This window comes from Dermacentor silvarum, chromosome 11 (genome assembly GCF_013339745.2).
Source record: "Dermacentor silvarum isolate Dsil-2018 chromosome 11, BIME_Dsil_1.4, whole genome shotgun sequence".
Lineage (NCBI taxonomy): Eukaryota > Metazoa > Arthropoda > Arachnida > Ixodida > Ixodidae > Dermacentor > Dermacentor silvarum.
The window spans coordinates 104787626-104806090 of NC_051164.1; the positions used below are offsets into that span (position 1 = coordinate 104787626).

The window sequence follows — 18465 nt, forward strand, 5'->3', positions numbered from 1 at the left end:
GTGACTGCGTTCCCGCTTAGAAATAGTTGGGTATTTATTGACCGACTTTTGTGAAAACTGTTCTTTATTAGCCTCAGTTCTCAGTGAAAAAAAGATTTACAACTTGGAAACAAACAAAACCATGCCCTTTCACGACTGCTGACACGTTGTCTTAGATAAATTTGCTTTACGATGTTTTTCTTTTTGTGTTTATTATTTGCAGACCATCGCGGCAGCCTCAGGTGCATGCTCGTGCGTGCAAACTCTACTGGAGCGCAGTGAAGCATGGAAAGAACGTGCGGTTTCCACAGCGTTGCGCCTGATGTTTTAAAGGGCCTATAGCATATCCTTGGTGTTGCATGTGCTTCAGTAGCACCCACTGCAACCATCCGTTGTCCTTGAAGCATAAGGTGCACTGTTGACACTTCTTTGAAACATAGCATATACTTTTAGCTACCCGTTTGCGGTAAAATATTACCCTGTGCTCGAACGATCAACTTCCCGGAATCACCTCTTGTCTGCCTTTCGTCTCCTGGGAACGCCGTGACACGGCTTCCAGCCAACCGATACTCCTCCTCCGCGATCGATATTTAATTATATTCTTCCATAGCTAGCTTATTAAATCCTGTACGACCTGCCCAAGAGCAATTAGTGGGGAGATAAAGGGAGCAACCCCTGTGTGGGCATCTCTGAGGCAACGTTATAAGAAATGCTTACCGCTCACCACCCTAACCCTCTCAGATACCATCGCGCAACGGTGGGCCTGTCAGATAGGTGGTCTCGGGAGTGCCGAGCACAAACGGAGGGAGTCAAGGCCAGGGAATACCCGCCGCCCGCATGCACCGGGGCCAAGCGGGCGAGTCACGCCCCAAGAATGCCGGGCTCTCGGGGTGGGCTCTGCCCAACCGTCTCGCACGATGCAGCAGTTCGCGGTATCGCCAATCTGGACGTCGTTCATCCTTCGTGAAGCCGGTGCTGCTGCCGCTTGACCGGATGGATGCGAGGGTTGTACCTTCGCGTTCTTCCGGCGTCGTTTCATTGAAACGCCTTGAAGTAGAATATTTCGCCGTGGCGGACTCACCAGGCAACCTCCTGGCACAGCGAATGTTCGGTATTCCGAAGTTCAGATTATACACTGCAAGCTAAACTCGGTTTCTCAAATGTCGCCCTTGTAAGAGAGTTCAAAAGCCGATGAAATATCACTCAATAATTTCTTCATTCACGCCGAAGCGCAAAGTTTCATACGCCGCTGGCTCTGAGCTATATACGGTATCCTGCTAATCAGCATGATGTCGCCGGTTCGGTGCTTGCCTCCGGGAGTGATTTCAAGAAGGGTAAGAATTCGAAAAGTGGATTCGGCACCCGTTAAAGACTCAGAGGGGTTCTTATTGCCTAAGTGTGGTTTCTCAAACCTTACGCGCCAACACTTGGAATCATTAATTAGTTCGGGAGCTTGCTACTGGTGTATGCAATGTGAAATCTGTTGATGCGCGAGCAGGCGCAAGTGATTAAAACGCTCGCTCTGGCCGCATTTCATATTCATTCAAGATCCAGTCGCTCTGAAATTTAAAGCGAGCGCGTAACATGCATTATGCAGCACGAACTGCGCGCGGGTTTAAGCAAAGCCTGGAAAACTGTCCACTCGTGTTGTCCGCGATATACGAGTATCGACATTGCCCGTTTTAAGAGCTCGACAGTTATAATGTTTCTCCACCAAGAATAGCACTCGTCACGCTAATCACTTTTGTTTAATAGTGACTACGCCAGGAGAGAGCGTATGCTAACCCAGCTACGTCGTAGCCTGTGAACACCGCAATGGTTTGTGAGAAGTGCCCGTTTCCTAGTCAGAGCCGGCAGACCAACAAGCCTTTCTTTTCGTTTTCCTCCACGTTACTGTAGCTAAGAGGTACCCATGATGCTAAAACCAGCAGATTGTGTATGGTGCCACCTCGTGACAGGTGCTGCTTGCTGTAGAGCCCAAGGCTAGCGCACGCGCTTAAAATTTCACGGAGCAACGACATTCCATCAGCCGAGTGTACACACACTCCCCTTCAAGGACGCAGAACTCAGGCCTGGAAGATGAGAAGTTATGCCTAAGATAACTACTAAAGAGAGTTGATTCCCCTCCATACCATTTTACCGCTAATAAGACGACATACGAATGTGACAGGCCTTAATGTCCTTCTCAACGGACATTCCAACTTGCTAAATGCAGATTATTTTCCCTCAGATCTGTTTTGCATGTTTTTTCTCGGTGATTTCTTTCCGATTATGGTTCTACTGCAAGAAAATGAAGTTCTCAGTTGAGAGCTGCACTACCTGCTGCCATTCTCTGACGTCATGTCTGCAGTAAATTAGTAGTAACGTCGTTATAACCGAAGGTAAGAGACATATTGTCTTTCTAGTCAAAGGTAAATCTCCCGAACGACTTACGGCCTACCTTGAGCGCAATTTCCTTTGGCTCTCAATTAAGCACCAATGCCAACGTGAACCTACAAACTCACAAACAGCAACAAAGTGACGTTCTTACGGTTGACGATACAACGTCCCAAAAAAACGTTACAACTACGGCCAGGGTAATTGCTCTTTCACGAAGCATGTCTGAAATCAGGAGGAGGGTAGGATTTGAGGGAAAGGACAGTGCATTCTCAACGCAGTGCCGCAGCTGGTATTTCTTTCACTCGGATTCCTTTCACCCGGACAACACGCGAGCACCACTTAATAACACGGCGCTCCCCGTTCGACAGGTGTAGATACAGGGGCCATTCCCCAACCCTCGCGCGACATTATGGGGCGGCTAGCGTACGCGACACACAGCGGAGGATTCTCGCTACGTTATGCCTACGCGAGGACCACTTATCTCCCACCGCCTCTTCTGCACTCCCTTCACGGCGGCAGGGCCGTAGAGAAACGACCCCAGGCGATTTCCTCGAGTCAGCAATGACCACCACACCCTTCAGTCGAAATCGGTGATCAGGGCGGGCGCGCTTTCGCGTGAAAGTCGCTCACTCACTCTCTGTGTTAGGAGCCTGCAGGTCTATCTCATGTTGTACCAGTATGTTGTGTTGGTATAGCTGTTACTTCGCTTGTAGTGCACGCCGTCACTTTGATCACGCGAGGCAGCCCTCCCTCGACCTTCGAGAGTGAGTGCCTGATAGTGAAAGTTCGCCCCGCCGACGCATCGCGTGATCTCTCTTCTGCTTTTCGGCATCCTCGATGGATCCATTCCCCATGTGGTCAATGCCCACTGGCTCTCTCGCATACGAAACCGGTCGTCTTGACACGAAGGGGACGGCGAATGTGTAGATAACGAAAGTGCCACGTATAGAACGCGCACTTCAACCATCACATTACTCTGAGGGATAAATTTTACTACCTGATAACACGACAGCACCAAGTCACCCTTTTTTTAGCTTCGAACTTATGATTGCCGAGAAAAATATGAGAAAACCATCGACTTTGCGTGGCTATGAGCGTTTCCGGCCCTTGGCGACGTAACTTTCACTGCCACCAAACAGTTAGGCGCTTTGGTTCAAAGTGTAAAACTCCGGAGCCACTAAAAATTTTGGGATATACATGACTCGGGCTTTCCCCGCATTAACATACGAACAGCTGATCGCTAAATTACGCTTAACGATGTAACTACGCGAGCGAAGATGCTGTTTGGCCACCGCCCACAACGTGTCTGGAACGAGCACGCGCTTCTTTTCAGCCAAGTGCCCTATATTTATAAATTACTCTGTTCCATAAAAGAGAAATACATATTCGCTGTAATCACCGTGTATATAGGTCATAATGCGCCGAGAAAACGCAAGCGGGCGCCGGTTTTTGAATTTGCGCTGTTCTTGGCATCTGCGCGTGTGTGTGTCTGGCGTGCCCGTGACCGTCCAGCGTGCATTGTCAAACGCAGGCGAAGCTCTACTTTTCTGCGGGGTGGCGGGGCGACGCAACAACACCGCCCCCTCCCCACCACCAAGTCTCTTCCATTTCCCACGTAGGACTCCTTGAATGAAAACAGTCATTATTTTTCGTCGTACACGTCGGGTGTCTGGCCCGTGTCGCGTATGGATCTGCCATGCCAAAGCTGGCAAGCCTCCCACTGTCTCACACAAAAGCACGGAGTACTTCCCGACGTGAATAACGTGCACACCGTGTACGCAAACACGTAGGTCTGTTAAGGCGCTTGTGTCCCGGCGACGTAAGCTTACTGTTTTCCATGCCAAAATAAGAACATTCCTTAATCTTCCATGATACTATTTTTATTACATCTAAGCGCCAGATTTATGACATTTGTAACCTATATGGCCTGCTTCCAAAACTTTGTTCTTTTTTTTTATTTGGGATTAGAAGCATTGAAAGATATAGGCTGCGTCAGAGCTAGCTATCCCAAAATCCCAGATTCGTTTACGCAAGGAAAAGAAAAAAAAAAGATAATTTCAAAAATACACGATATTCACACGAACACAAGCGCATAAAGACTTTTTGAGTTATATTAAGTTATGCTAGTTTCCTTCTTGTGTTGTGATTAGTCCATTAATATGTTGACTGTTATTCATACCACTTTTCTTTTGCGCTGTTTCCTTTACGGCTGCCTAAAAGTATCGTTTTTCTTTGTATTAATTATTAGATGACTCAGTACAGTATTTCACTTAGGTACCCACTAGCTTCTACCCTCTTCTGTATGTGCGCGTGTAGTGAGTATTGAACTGCAACCGCAACACAATTTTGTCCTTAGCTAGGATTTACGATGCGGGCGTGGGAGTTTCGGCAAATGGGAAGACAGGTGAAGCTCGTCTCGGGCGTCAGCGTTGACAGGTAGAATTGTATGCACTTGAAACGATTACGTCATTCTTTCTGCAAACTTTGTCCCTCAATAATATTCTTCATAATTCGTTGGGATTGCCTTCCTTTCTCTGACGCAGAGAGCGCGATGATTTTTTGCCACTAGCGAGGAAAACACGCGTACCGTTCTTTACAAGAAAGCACAGGACACCGAACTAAAGCCAGTGACCAGCGAAATGACGACGCGTATGATCGTGGGCCAAAACGACAATTTGTTTTGCTTAATATGTGTGCAGCCTTTTGAAAGTCCGGGCTCAAAATGCAGATGGAACCCGCTTGCTGGGGGAGGAAACTGCAAGATGCATTGGAGAGTTCCGCTTGTGGTTTGTTAAGTGCACGTGAGTTCGCTTTCTTATTAATTGTTGATTTCCTCTCACCTACGTCTTGCTGCATGCAAAGTTCACTTATTTATAAGAAGTTCCTACGTTGCGGCTTTTTTCTGCGAAAGGCACTTGTCACGCACGCAACTAAGAAGAAATACGCTGTGAAGAACTTAAGCACGTTATTTCGAAGTTTTGACATGGTAAAATAGTGCAGATCCTTCTGACAACCTGTGGAACCTTGAGAAATATTTATGACCCCAGAGTATTCTGAAAAGTGGTAGTCTACCAGATAAAATAACACTGAAACTGTATGCCTGCTGATAGTTGTATTTTGTATTGTCTTCCGTAGAAAACATTTGGTGTCCATGCGTACAAAGTTGTAAATGTTTCAGCGTACTTACGAAACACTGAGCGGTGTAGAAATTAAAAAAAAACCTTCTTTTGCGGCCAATATGACATGAAAAAAATTTAGATCAATACATCTTTCAACATCTCAATATTTTATTATAACTTGGAGTGTAGTACTAGGCTTTGGTTGTTTGGTGGCCACTGTTGGCCACTTCACGTTGCTTTCTGTGAACTCTTTATAATTTAGACTGCTAAAGCTAAATAATGTTTAGTAGCTGACTTTCAACTTGTGTAACTATTTTGATGACCTGAATAATCGTTTGCATTTGCGTTATTGTGAAAGCCATCGAACATTATAAATTCGAAGCTTGATGCTGCTATATGTTTCCATGCAGTGTACTCGAGACAAAAACGTTAACTTAGATCAGGCCCATATAAGAATCCACTCGGTCGCTCTGAACTACGACACAAAGACGATGTTCAGGCACGGCCATGGATTGTCCATTGTTACCATGCTCGCTAGACAACCATGCCTGCAGCGCAAGCAGTCACGCAAGGCAGATTTTCTTTATGTATTCTTGCTAAAAAACTAAGCACTATAGTGGAACATGCATTTACATTAGCATACCTAGCACGTGAAATGTGCACATCGGTGCAATTCCGAATCAGTGCAAAATATGTACATGTGGGAGGATGCGCAGCCGCTTTCGCATTACACCCTTTGATATTCGGGCTCACGTAACCTGCGTACCCCCTTCGCGTGACACACTTTTTTTGCGCGCCCGGCACGGAAAACAAAGAGGCAGGGGCGGCTCGTGAATACGGCCAGGTTCAAAGCACTTTCGTCGCGCCTCAGTCACGTCCCTGCCTAAGCTCAGCTTGCCGCCAAAGCGGTGCCGATCGGGTAAAGGTGGCAAAAAAGAGAAAAAGAAACTCAACAAATCATAACAAGCGCGCGCGACGAGAAACAGCGAAGCAAGCACAGCGTGAACGGGGTAGTGCTGTGTGCCGCGGAATTCGTCCCAGACCCGGTTACGATGACAGTTACGTAGCCTAGGTTTCGCGGCGAGCTCCAACCAGCTCGAGCCAGCCGGCGTTGCCGGAAGTCGTTGCCGCAGGACCGCGTGCCGAGGCGTGGGTACAGAGGGGAGCTGGAATGTTTGCTCTGTATGGTGAAATTGTTTTACAGCGTAAGCTGTACTTTGTGGGCTCAATCCAATAGCCTTGTCATCTGCCGCCGCCGCTGCCGTTGTCTGCCGCAACAATCGTCAGGCTCCTATACCTACTATGCAGCATTGGCCAAGAAATGGTTGGGTTGTATTGTGTAGAAAAAGAAGATTAGCGAGATGTATAAAAAATTCTACAATGAAAAACATATACGGCATACCTGATTAAATCAAGCAGGCTAGCCGACTGTTTGCCACCGCCCCATTAGAAAGGGGATGCTAATAAATCACCATCGGCAGGAACACCAGCATCGGCATCATAATCGAATCGAACCAGTCAATGTCGGGCTCAGCAGACCGCTGTGCAGAAAGCAGTACAAGCCGTAGCTCGCCGTCGACGCCGGGCAGATATTTCAGATCGTTCTCGCGAAAACGACCCAGAGAGACTTCGCCGCGAAGACCCTCTTGTGCGTGCTGCCGAAAATGGAGCTCCTATGGAGCCGCTCCTCGAGCTTATTCTTTGACTGCGCTGGGTGTGCCACGCAGACCTGTGAATTTTTTTTAGGAGTCTTTTGGACTCTTTGTAAAAAATGTACGGGCTACGTTACCTGCGACCTCCAGGATGACTACAGGCTAATTAAGGAAGTTCCAAAGGTATTTCATAAGTTCCAACGCCCTGCAGAATGAAAAGAAATCTGGCACTCACTGTCCAGAGGTCTGGAGTGTCAGGAGCGCCACTGAAACCACCCCAGACAGTGGAATGTCACATCTAGGTTTTTCACAAAGGCGGTATATATACTGTGAACAGGTACGAGGTACAGGTTTGAGACATAACCATCGACAGCACTGAGCAGACTTGCCAGTTTTTTTGCTGCCCCTCGTGCAAATCCATATAATTGTAACGCCACAGTGCTTGAATATGCCAAAGGTGTTCTGTAATATTCTATTGCACTTGTAGCAGGCACTGTAGAAATTGCGAGGAAAAGTGTTTAATTATCCCAAAACAACAGGAACCAAATGTCGTTATTACATTCTGCAACATTAATTATACCCCTTGTTAAACCGGTAGCTTACTCGTATATAATTGCTGTAACACGTCTAGAAAAGGATGTCATTTGATCTTAAGTGTTCCGCGTTAATTTTTGGGAATTTGCTAGCGTCTGTTACGCGTTGACACTCGTCGTGCGAATTCCTTAGCTAAATTAGGAATTGGAATTTACATGCACACCAAAAATAACGTGTCGGCCAAACGCCCGTGCCTCTCCACTACAGCGTGTCTTGGAAAAACAGCTTGTAATTAGCCCTTATCTTTTGTCTTAAAATCCCCGCGTCACTTCTTAGTCGCAGTGAAGAAAAGAAAATAAAGCAGCGGGTTGAGTATCAGCTGCGATCATTACATTCTTTCTGCGCTTTGAAAAGAGGGGAAGCCCCTTCTGGCTTTCACCTCCACGGAAACGCGTCTTCAGGAAGCGGTTCTCAGCGAAAACAGCATCGAAGCCCACGTACTGAATAAAAAAACACTACCGTCATTCCTAGTTATATTTTCAAAACAACCTAGCGTCGTTCGAAAGTAGGCAATCTTCGGCAGCCGCAACGTGTAACGATGGCCCCACTTTCACAACTAGGTGCACTTTTTTGTTTGGCCCGGCCCGCTAGCTTATGGCTATGGCTTTGCTCGTTTGAGCACGGGGTCTCTGGTTAGGTCCCAACCGCGGCGGCCGCATTTCAGTGGGGCGCATTTCAGTGGGGCGCATTTCAGTGGGGGGAAATGCAAGAATACTTGTGTACACTGCATCGAAAGCAGTTTAAGGAACCTCAAGTGATCAGAAATTATCCGGAGTTCCCCACTAAGGCGTGCCTCATAATCACGTCGTGGTTTTGGCACGTAAAACCCCAGGATGTTTGAGGATGTGAAGGTCTTGAAAAAGGAAGCCAAAAGGAATCGTTGTCCGGGAGCTTTGGTTCCCCGGAGCTCCGGACTTCTTTGCAAGCCGTCGCACAGGAATGGCGACGGGAGCGATGTCACACGCACACATATCACGACGCATTAGAGCTTCACTTTCTCTTGTTTGTTTATTTTCCTTTCGGCGCTTCTAGGGCGCTCGCGGTAGCCCCGCTGATATGCATACGTGGTTGCAAGCCGCCTAATGCTATGCACTAACAAGGTGCACTTTTTCTCCGTCGCTTTTACACAGGGGTGAGGGTTCGTGCGAATCCGCAGGGGCTTCCTATGGACGGATGGCGAACCGGGACGACGCTGCGAGCTTCGCTCGAGGTACAAGATCGGCGGCGGATGTATGACAGTGCGTGTGCAGAGGAGAGCGTCGCTCAGGAGAGGATTCGAGGCTGAGATGAAAGGGAGGAGAGTGCCCTCCTCTCTCCCGAGGGGTGAGCAGGTCTCGTTCGCTGTGGCGAAAGAGAGAATGCCGGCCCCTGCCAAATCGAGGCCAGCTCAGGAGGGTTCCCTCCGCCGCTCCATTGCCGGGTATAGCAGCCCAATGGACTCTGCTCTGTCCGCCGTGCTTCCCAGCGGGTCTCCGAGCTATGGACCATGAGACTGGTGGAGGGTGAGGGACGGCTGAGTTTGAAAAATTGGCGCCCAACGACGAGCAGACGACGTTTCTCGCGGCTGCCGCTGACGAAGGGTCGGCAACTCTCGCCAGTGAACTGTGGAGCGTCGTCTGTCGTTTTGCTGGAACTCTGAAACCGTTGAGCCGTGAGCTTGTTGTGAACCTTTGACGCTGACCCGTCAGCGAGGTGCTCCCGTGCAATGACATTGTGGCAGTGTTTTAGAGATCCGTGGAGAGCAGCATGAAGAACCGGCGACGCGTGTAAATAAGGTGGGTGTTCTTGCTTGGTTGCACAGTTAAGAGGTGCCGTTCGCGTGCTTAGCAGACCACCGTCACCACGATACAGGCGGTCATGGTACACTTGTTTTCATTTAATGTGTAGCGTCTCTCTTCCTGATGCTTCGTTGTCTTCGTGATGCTTCATAGAGGTTTCGTGGCTGTTACAGGCAGTGAACATGAGTCCTTGCGTAGCGAATGTACTTTATTATCACGTATTTATCACGTATTTATTATCACGCATCACGTGGCATTTGGTTTCTATAAATGCAATGCGACCAGTGATGGCTAGACACATTTACTATAAAACCAGAGGAAGTAGGATTCGTTTCGTGGTCATCGCCAGGGTCAAGTTCTTTCTTGTGTTAGTGTTAAATAGCTAGTTTATAGTATAGGTAGTTTAATTTACGGCTGAGTTACAAAGTGACAGGCTGTTGTTTGAGGAAGGCGAGCCTGAAAAGCACGTTGTTTACCAAATTACAAAATTCTAAAGTGATATTATCAAACAGTTAAATTAAAGAGTGCCACTTCGCGCCACGTTTTCTTGAAATGATATCTATCTATCTATCTATCTATCTATCTATCTATCTATCTATCTATCTATCTATCTATCTATCTATCTATCTATCTACCCGCTGCGGTGGCTCAGTCAGCCAAGGCGTTGCGCTGCTGAGCACGAGATCGCGGGATCGAATCCCGGCCGCGGCGGCCGCATTTCGATGGAGGCGAAATGCAAAAACGCCCGTGTGCTTGCGTTGTAGTGTACGGTAAAGAACCCCAGGAGGTCAAAATATATCCGGAGGCCTGCAGTACGGCGTGCCTCATAATCATAACTGGTTCTGGCACGTAAAACCCCAGAAAAAAAAAGACGCAAGAAACATCTATCTATCTATCTATCTATCTATCTATCTATCTATCTATCTATCTATCTATCTATCTATCTATCTATCTATCTATCTATCTATCTATCTATCTATCTATCTATCTATCTATCTATCTATCTATCTATCTATCTATCTATCTATCTATCTATCTATCTATCTATCTATCTATGTGTATATATGGTTATGAGTGGCGCTGGCTAACACTCCTACGGCTAGATCTATAGTAAACATAAATACTCACGTTAGTGGACGAATTGATGGCCGTCGCCGTAGCCCAATTGGTAGTGCAAGGCACGCGTGAACTTTCATTTCCCTTTGCTTCATTATTTTCTACAGCCCAATTTCAACCACACCTAATTCCCCCGATGCTTTCCTTGGCTTCATTGTCTCTTGGCTTTATGTGGTCATGAGTAACAAAATCGAGCCCCTCGGTTCCCCCTTCTTCTCTCGCTATTAATATATATATATATATATATATATATATATATAATATACGCCCCTCGTGTACTTGAAGTGTATATATATCCACTTCATTTGCGTCATTGCCTTTAGGCTACATAGCAATACACCATTTATAACTGGCAGCAGGAGAGAAGTGAAGAGTGATTGTGCTCCGTTAAGTCAGGATGAGTCTTACCGGGTGTTATAAAGGGATGTTACAGAATGTTACCGGAGTTATAGGTGCCGTAGGTGCCAATCTTTCCAGGACACCACAGCATATCCCAGGCACAAAGTCAAAACGCGGTGGTCAGTGGACATTCTTGCTCCAATACCGTAAATACAGTGGTGTCTAACAGGCATAAGTAACGTAGGTAACAATCCATCCAGGACAATGCAACAAATCCAGGACACAAAGACAAAATGTGGTGGTAAATGGACATTCGTTCCCTTGTGCCTAAAGAGAGTGGTGTCTTTAACGCCAACTCCAGTTGGTCTAATTTCGCTTTGTTTCTTTCTTTTTCATCGACCGTTCTTGTAGGATTAGCAAAACTTGGCTCTCGACTAGTCCGCGGAAAAAGCATGGCTTCGCCACACGAACCAGTCTTGACAACGCACATGGTGGCTCATGCTGTGCGAACGCTGTTCCTTATCACCTTGTACTGGGAAGGCGTGTCACCATCCTTGCAGCCATCGGTGAGTGGTCAACGTAACATGCGTCAATCACGGCTAACGTTGCAGCCCATCCATCTTTCTTTACATTTCGCCGGTACCATGGGTTGTAATTAAATACGGACACCTGATACACTTCATCAGTGATGCGGAAGATTCCGTTACGGCAATTGAACTGTCATTTTTCAGTTTCGCTTGTTATAATTCTGTGTTCGGTTCTTAAACAACAGCTCACCAGTACCTTCAGACATTTGTGTGCTATTTCTCAATAAGTCCAATTATTTCAGCAGAATTTTTGTTGCGACACTTGATAACAACAATAAGCGCAAGTCCTTCATTAAGATATGACGTCATTATGAAAGCAATGCCATTAGGCGAGGCGGGATAGCTGAGTGCAGTGGCGTAGTCAGAAATTGTTTTTTTGGTACGGGCACCTTTTTTTTTTTTTTGGGGGGGGGGGGGGGGCGAGGAGGGCAGGGGGACTGGGAAAGTCGCATACTAACACAGAAATTGCCGGAGGGGCGCGTGCCAGGTGTGCCACCCCCTGGCTACGCCACTGGCTGATTGCTAGATTCCTGATTCATGCTATACAGCACAGTATAAACGGGGCACCAAGTGAACACTTGATGGTGTCTCCTCTACACTTCGTGTCCTGTTCATATTGCGCTGGTAAAATTAATCAAGAACGTCATCATGGTTTCGTCTGTTGACGTCAACATACCAAACCACGCTGACATTTGATATAGCGAAGTTCAAGTTGCGCGTCAAATTGCAAAGTTATTTGCACTCATTCGCTGGTGTTATTGGCGTATTGCACTTTTTTGCTTCAATCGCACTGCCCAGAAAATTTGCTCGGCAGTGCTGGGTGGGCACTGCCCCAGCACTGCCCGCTTCAATGGTACTGCTGGACAAAAACTGTCTGGCATTGACGTAATATCGCAGACACTGGTAATACCACGCCAAGAATGAGGGCTCAATACAGTCCTTTTGAGTTACATTACTTCCCCCTACTATTCGTTTCTTTCGTCAGCGTCTGGATACAGTTAATTCTTCGCATTACGCTGTCGTTCTCAGAGAAGTAGCACCGAAGAAACACTCGGCCTGGTTACCCACCGACATCCTCCTGAAATGACGTCGCCTTGTCGACTGAATATGACTGGGCCACGAAGTACATTACGCGATCATAAAAATTGGAACAGTGCAGCGCTCACGACTTCGACAGCGGGCAAACTCAAAGCAGACACACGAAAGATGCCGGTTGCTGAATCCCGGGTCTCTTTTTTTGTTGCTGATCACTCAGGCATCGCAAGCGAAAGCACCTCACCCCTCCGACACCCCGCCCCCACACCCGTCCCCACTTTGCGTGTCCATGACACACAAAAAAAGGCAACAGAACCGAGTCAGTAAAGCATTCGGACCCGCACGTACATTTTGAAACCCGCACGCCTCGCTCATCACCGAGGGCCACCGTCGGGTCCCACGGTAAGCAATAAAAAGAGGCACGAACAGCACGCAGGTACGACACGAGCGGCGCAGCGGCGGATCGTTGAACTTGCCGCGACGCTATCGGAAGCCATCGACATCGGTGTTCTTTCACCTCCGACGAAGGTCGGCGACGGCGTGTTTTGCTTTCACTCGAAGGTCATGTTTGCCGTTCGCGGCGTGGTGAGTCTAAGGGTGAAGCCTGCCAGATCGCTTTTGTGCGTGTTTTTATTTCTTCGTTCTTTCTTCTCCTCTACTTTTTGTTTCGTTAAGCAGCGATCTGGTTTCTCGAGGAAGTAAAGGGCCTTAGAAAGGGAGGGCAGGAAGCGGTGGTGGAGGGGGGATTAGTCGCTGCGGGAGAGCGTTGCTGATCGAACGAGGGTAGGGAGGGGTGGGGCTGTACGACGGCCAGCAGGCTGCCGCTTCCGCGATGACTCCACAAAGTGCACAAGAGGTATATAGGTGCACTCAGGAAGCCCTCCTGGCGCGTAAGCCAGGAGGCCATCGAATATACCGAACACAAACACAGGCCAACACTTTCGTATCTCCTTGAACGTTTTTCATTTCCGTCATGACTGCGCGGAGTGCAGGCAATAGGCAATGTTTGCAGGCAGAACCTTACGCTCAAGTGGTACGGGACTCTCTCTTACGAACACACACACGCACATCGGAACCGTCGGAAAGCTCTCGTCACTTGTTCTGCACGACGCATGCTGGGCGACTTGTTTTGTCTGTGCCCGCTCGAGCGATGTCAACGACCCAAGAAACCAAAGCCCTCCCGAGGCGTTGGTAGAGACGCCTCCGCGGGCTCAACCGCACGCGCTGGCCGGAGAGTAAGATCTCTAATGAGATTCGTCGCCTCCACCCATCATCTTGGGTGCGCGCCGTCAACCGCGACAGTGCTCTGACACGCACCCCCGCCGACGCGCCGAGAGGAGTAGATGCCGCCCGGCAAAAAGTGATCGAGCGCCGTGCAGCCGTGACGGGCTCCCGCTGTTGGTGCTACCTGTTGACAGACGAAAGTGTCTGCGTGACCAGTCGCTTCCGACAGCACAGCGTTTTTCTTTTTCCTCTGAAGCCCTTCCTTGTTCCTTCTTCGCCAGTAATTAATTAAACAGGTATCTGCGTAGCATTAAGTCAGCTATTTTCATGATGCAAGTAGTTTGTTCGTTTCAACTAGAAAAGAAAGCCATCGGGTCTGTTTATCGCTCTTCATTATTTGTTTGCGGACAGGTCCCAGATGTATACGTGACCGACGCACGTCCTCAACACAAGAAAATGCACAGTTTCAGTAACCCCGAGTGAAAGGTTGCGCTCTGCAGCTCAAGTGCAATGTGCCCCTTTGCGGGACCTAGCAACCCCAGTAAAATAACCGAACGTTTGTTTACATGAGCAATGCTCAATATTGGTCTTCACTTGATCGCCACTTTGCAGTGTTGTCACCTTGTGCCCCTGCAAGCAAGCAAATCCATCATATGCTAAATTTTTGTTTCCGACACTTGAGCGTCATATCACGAGCAGCTGTGATGTTAAAATCCTTTGGTATGCTAAATGTAACCGTGGTGTTACATGGAACCGTGATGTTAGAAGAAACGTTAATTTTATAATAAACCGTGATGTTACAAGCAGTGGTGATATTACAAAGAACCATGTTGTTACAGGGTGGGATGTTCCAAGGAACTGTGATGCTACAAAGAACCGTGATATTTCAAGCAGCTGTTATGTTACAAGGAACCGTGACGTTACAAGCAGATGTGATGGGACAAGAAATAGTGATGTTACACGGACCCGTGATGTTACAAGGAACGCTGAAGTCGCAACGAACTGTGATTTTACAAGCAGTGGTAATACTACAAGCAACCGTGATTTTACAAGAATCTGTGACGTTCCAAGGAACCGTGATGTGACAAGCAGCTGTGATGCTACAAGGAATTGTGATGATAAAGCAGCCGTAATGGGACAAGGAAACTTGACCTTACTGGTATATCCCGATGTTCATAACTGCTTTGCGCCGTAAAGTATCTTAAGGTGTTTAATGATGTGGCCATGCCTTTTCCTCTGAGGCTGCAGATCTTCTTACGTGTGGCCTTGTCGTGCAACGAAAATTATCAGCAGTGTGTATTTATTTTTCTTAAGGTCGTGCATTCGCTACTTCCTTTTCAGGAACGCAATTAAATCTCGTGGAAGGTTTAGATGCGCGTGGCACTCCTTGTGAGAAAGTATTAACGCTGGGAATTCGTAAGAACGATGGTGATTGTTGCAGGGTGAAAGCATGGAATTTCAAACAATGGGATATTCTTTAATATTACGTCGAGTGGTGGTTGATGTGACTAAACACTGTTTCACTTGATTCGATTTATCATGGCACCGGAAGAAAGTGCGATTTCGCTCGCATGCGACAGAAATCACAGTCGCAGGTGTCGACGTCCTCAACCCCCCCCCCCCCCCCCCCCCCTCTCCTTATGCGGCTGCGACCGACCGGTTGGTCACACGTCGCAACGATCGCTGCGATTTGTCGTCGTAATTGCGTAGACAGTCGTGAGAGCTATTTCGCGGTTTGTTTTGGTAAATGACGTCTGTCGCTCAACAGGCCCTTAACAGATCAACTAAATGAGTTAATCCGTCGATGCACAAGCGATACGTACCATCAGCACCAACACGCGAACAAGACAGACAAACACTCGTAGGTCTGATCCGGTTCTGTGGTTTCTACGCGTTTGTTGAAACGCTACGTTGATAATTAAGTGATGTCTTTTTTCACGTTTACTTCGAGGGCTGATAGTATGTACTTTTGCGTGCCTTTCGGTTATTTACATGCACTGCTAGTTGTAAATGATGCGAGGCGTCACTCACCAGGAGACAGGGCCTTCGGATGTAGTCCCAATTTTCTGGTTTGTTGCGTACAAGCTACTCGCGATATTCGAAAACGCCACAGTTGCAGCGCAGTATATGCTTTTACGGACGGAGCAATTTAAAGTATATGCAACTACGGTAAAAAGCTTTGTATAGGGGATATGACATGCCACCATAGTATCCTACGTTTCAACGTCACGCTATGCATGCGACCATTTACTTGCAGTCTGTTGGTTTCGGCTTTCAGGCGTGTTTTTCCCTGTGAATTATCGCATTACAAGGTTCTGTTACTTCCGCTGCAAGACGCGACTGCTTATGAAGCTCGCAAAGCAAGCTTGCAAACTATATTCGTAATAAATTTTCTACAATAGCATATTTAGCACTTTGACTATAGGAATGAACAGCATCAACAATTTGTTTTCGAAACATTAATGCGCAATAAGCATCATTTAAACAGTTTTAGCTCTTTTTTCTGATCTATAATTTTGTTCTGCATAGAAACTAATATACCTTCAATGTGTTGCATACTCTGTATTCTTATGACACCTGTATTAACCCTCACTTTAAAAGGTAATGGCGTACTGCACTTACTCCAGTGCATTGAACTTCTTTTGTTTATGCTGGTCGTAACATATTGCAGTATTCTAAGAAACTACTTCGCCGTAAACATCCCTGCCTTTCCTTGCTTTTCTCTCTTTGCCTCCTGTAAAGCACATGCAACAATGTGAAAAGCAGGCAAACACCTTGTTTTTATAAACAGTAGATATTGCGACATTGTGGCGCGTGCGACTTCACCAATTTTTTTTTTTTTTTGCTACAGTCGCAGACATGTGAAACAGCTGTGAGACGAAAATGAAAACTTACGCTTGCTTTGCGTGCATTTCTTACATCAGTACCACCGAAATTGTTTCAGATACACAAGGAACTCAACCAGAACGAGCTAGTCGACTTGTTTGATGTGCACTCCCATGCAGATGGTAAGGCTTTACTCTCATAATTATTCCATCACACAGTAGCACGTTCTCATAGGTTTATCTCTTTAGATTTAAGGATTATTTACAAACATTAGAATACCTAATGTTCTTAAGTAGATTTTTGTATACACATGTTCCGTCATAAGTTGTGTGTTTTGTGTAGGCCGTCAAAATTGATATCGCGTTATTAAATAATAATAAAAGGGCGCATATTGGGCTGCAAGAACTCTCGCCAAAAAGTAGCAGGTAATATACCAACGAGAAGGCACGGTCACCCAACAATAAATATATCCGCAGCGTGAGGATCCACAACTTTATTTTCATGATCCATCCTAATGTAGCTAGTATAACGCAAAGCAATCCCTAAAAAAACGGATTTCTTGCATTCAGTACATTATCTGTAACAGCATCATTTTTTTTTTTGCTAATAAGAGTTTCTACTTAGAGGGTCAGAGGTCTATACTAATCAGAGAAGCGCAGGTCGAAGCCATTAACAGGGTGATCTGAAAATGGCGCTCCGCAGTTTTATTAGCGCAGTCCAATAAATATGACTTCATTTTTGCTCAGATGACTATTACTCTCCAAATCGATGGAGAGCTAACAAAGGAAGCCTCAAACAGTGTTAGACTGGAGCTTACGTTCCGACAAGACGACTTGTCTCCAGGCTTCGCCTAGGCGAACTTTGAAACCTCAGCCTTTCTTTTTTCTCTCACTATGAAATAATTCAAGTATTCTCCTTTATGTGACCACCTTTTGTTGTTTGGATGGCAATGTCTACTTCATTTTTCTAATTTTGGATTCTGTTAAGAGGTTCCAATTCAGCAACTATGTTCGTATTTTCAATTGGCAATGTGTTGAATAGCAATCAGTGAGTTCGTTATACGTAGAAAATAGGCACTTGAACTTAAGTTGATACACGGCATGTCTACTGCAAAATGTGGCTTATTGAACACCGTGGTGAAACCGGAACTGTCCCAGTACAATCTCGTTTCCTTCTACAGTGCCAGAGTACCAGGTGGTTAAGGTTCGTCTCAAGCGATACTTGGAACCGTCGGCAACGCGAACATCACAGTATCGCGCAAGCAGTCAAGAGTCCGGGAAGCTACTCTACTACGCCCACATTTTGGGACGAAACCTTGAGATGAACTTGAAGAAGAACCAGGCCCTCATAGCCCGGAACCTCAGAGTAAGTCTGTTTCGTTTTTTTCCTACCCGTGCGCCACCAGTCTAAGGAAATCTTAGGGATTCCAATTAGTAAACCGTAAGCCTAGAGACGAGCAAATTCAGAGGTTTTGAGACTCTATCACATTAAAATTCTGAGTTTTGTAACTACAACCTTTGATATAATAAATGAGAGTCCCCACGGCCACAGACTAAGCCAATGGTTTCTCAATGCGCCAGCATTACGAATGTCAAAGTCTAAGAAAGTGTCTGTGTGTAGAAAGGGGACGGAAGAGCTTAGAAGAGCCTGTATATATATATATATATCATATACATTTATTCTTCTGGTACATTCAGCTCTTCGATGTTTCTCTCTTTCGCCTCGTCATGCGCTCCCTCACGCGTATCGTCGGTGTCGCTAGCGAGACAAGTTCATGACGAAACTCTTTATATGGAAAGTCGTTATAGTAATCACTCGTATATCATCCGGATCTGTC

General features: G+C 46.7%; 1 protein-coding gene across 3 annotated transcripts in view; it reads left to right on the forward strand.

Moving 5' to 3' along the window:
* The first annotated feature begins 8859 nt into the window (after positions 1 to 8859).
* LOC119433019 (A disintegrin and metalloproteinase with thrombospondin motifs adt-1) overlaps positions 8860 to 18465 on the forward strand; it is a 56697-nt gene continuing 47091 nt past the window's right edge. For all 3 annotated transcript variants that reach the window (XM_049658622.1, XM_037700170.2, XM_049658623.1), the window contains exons 1-4: positions 8860 to 9498; positions 11368 to 11522; positions 16747 to 16810; positions 17809 to 17993. In XM_049658622.1, coding sequence (XP_049514579.1) covers positions 11409 to 11522; positions 16747 to 16810; positions 17809 to 17993 — 363 coding nt within the window. In that variant the 5' untranslated portion in view covers positions 8860 to 9498; positions 11368 to 11408. The remainder of the gene's footprint in view (positions 9499 to 11367; positions 11523 to 16746; positions 16811 to 17808; positions 17994 to 18465) is intronic.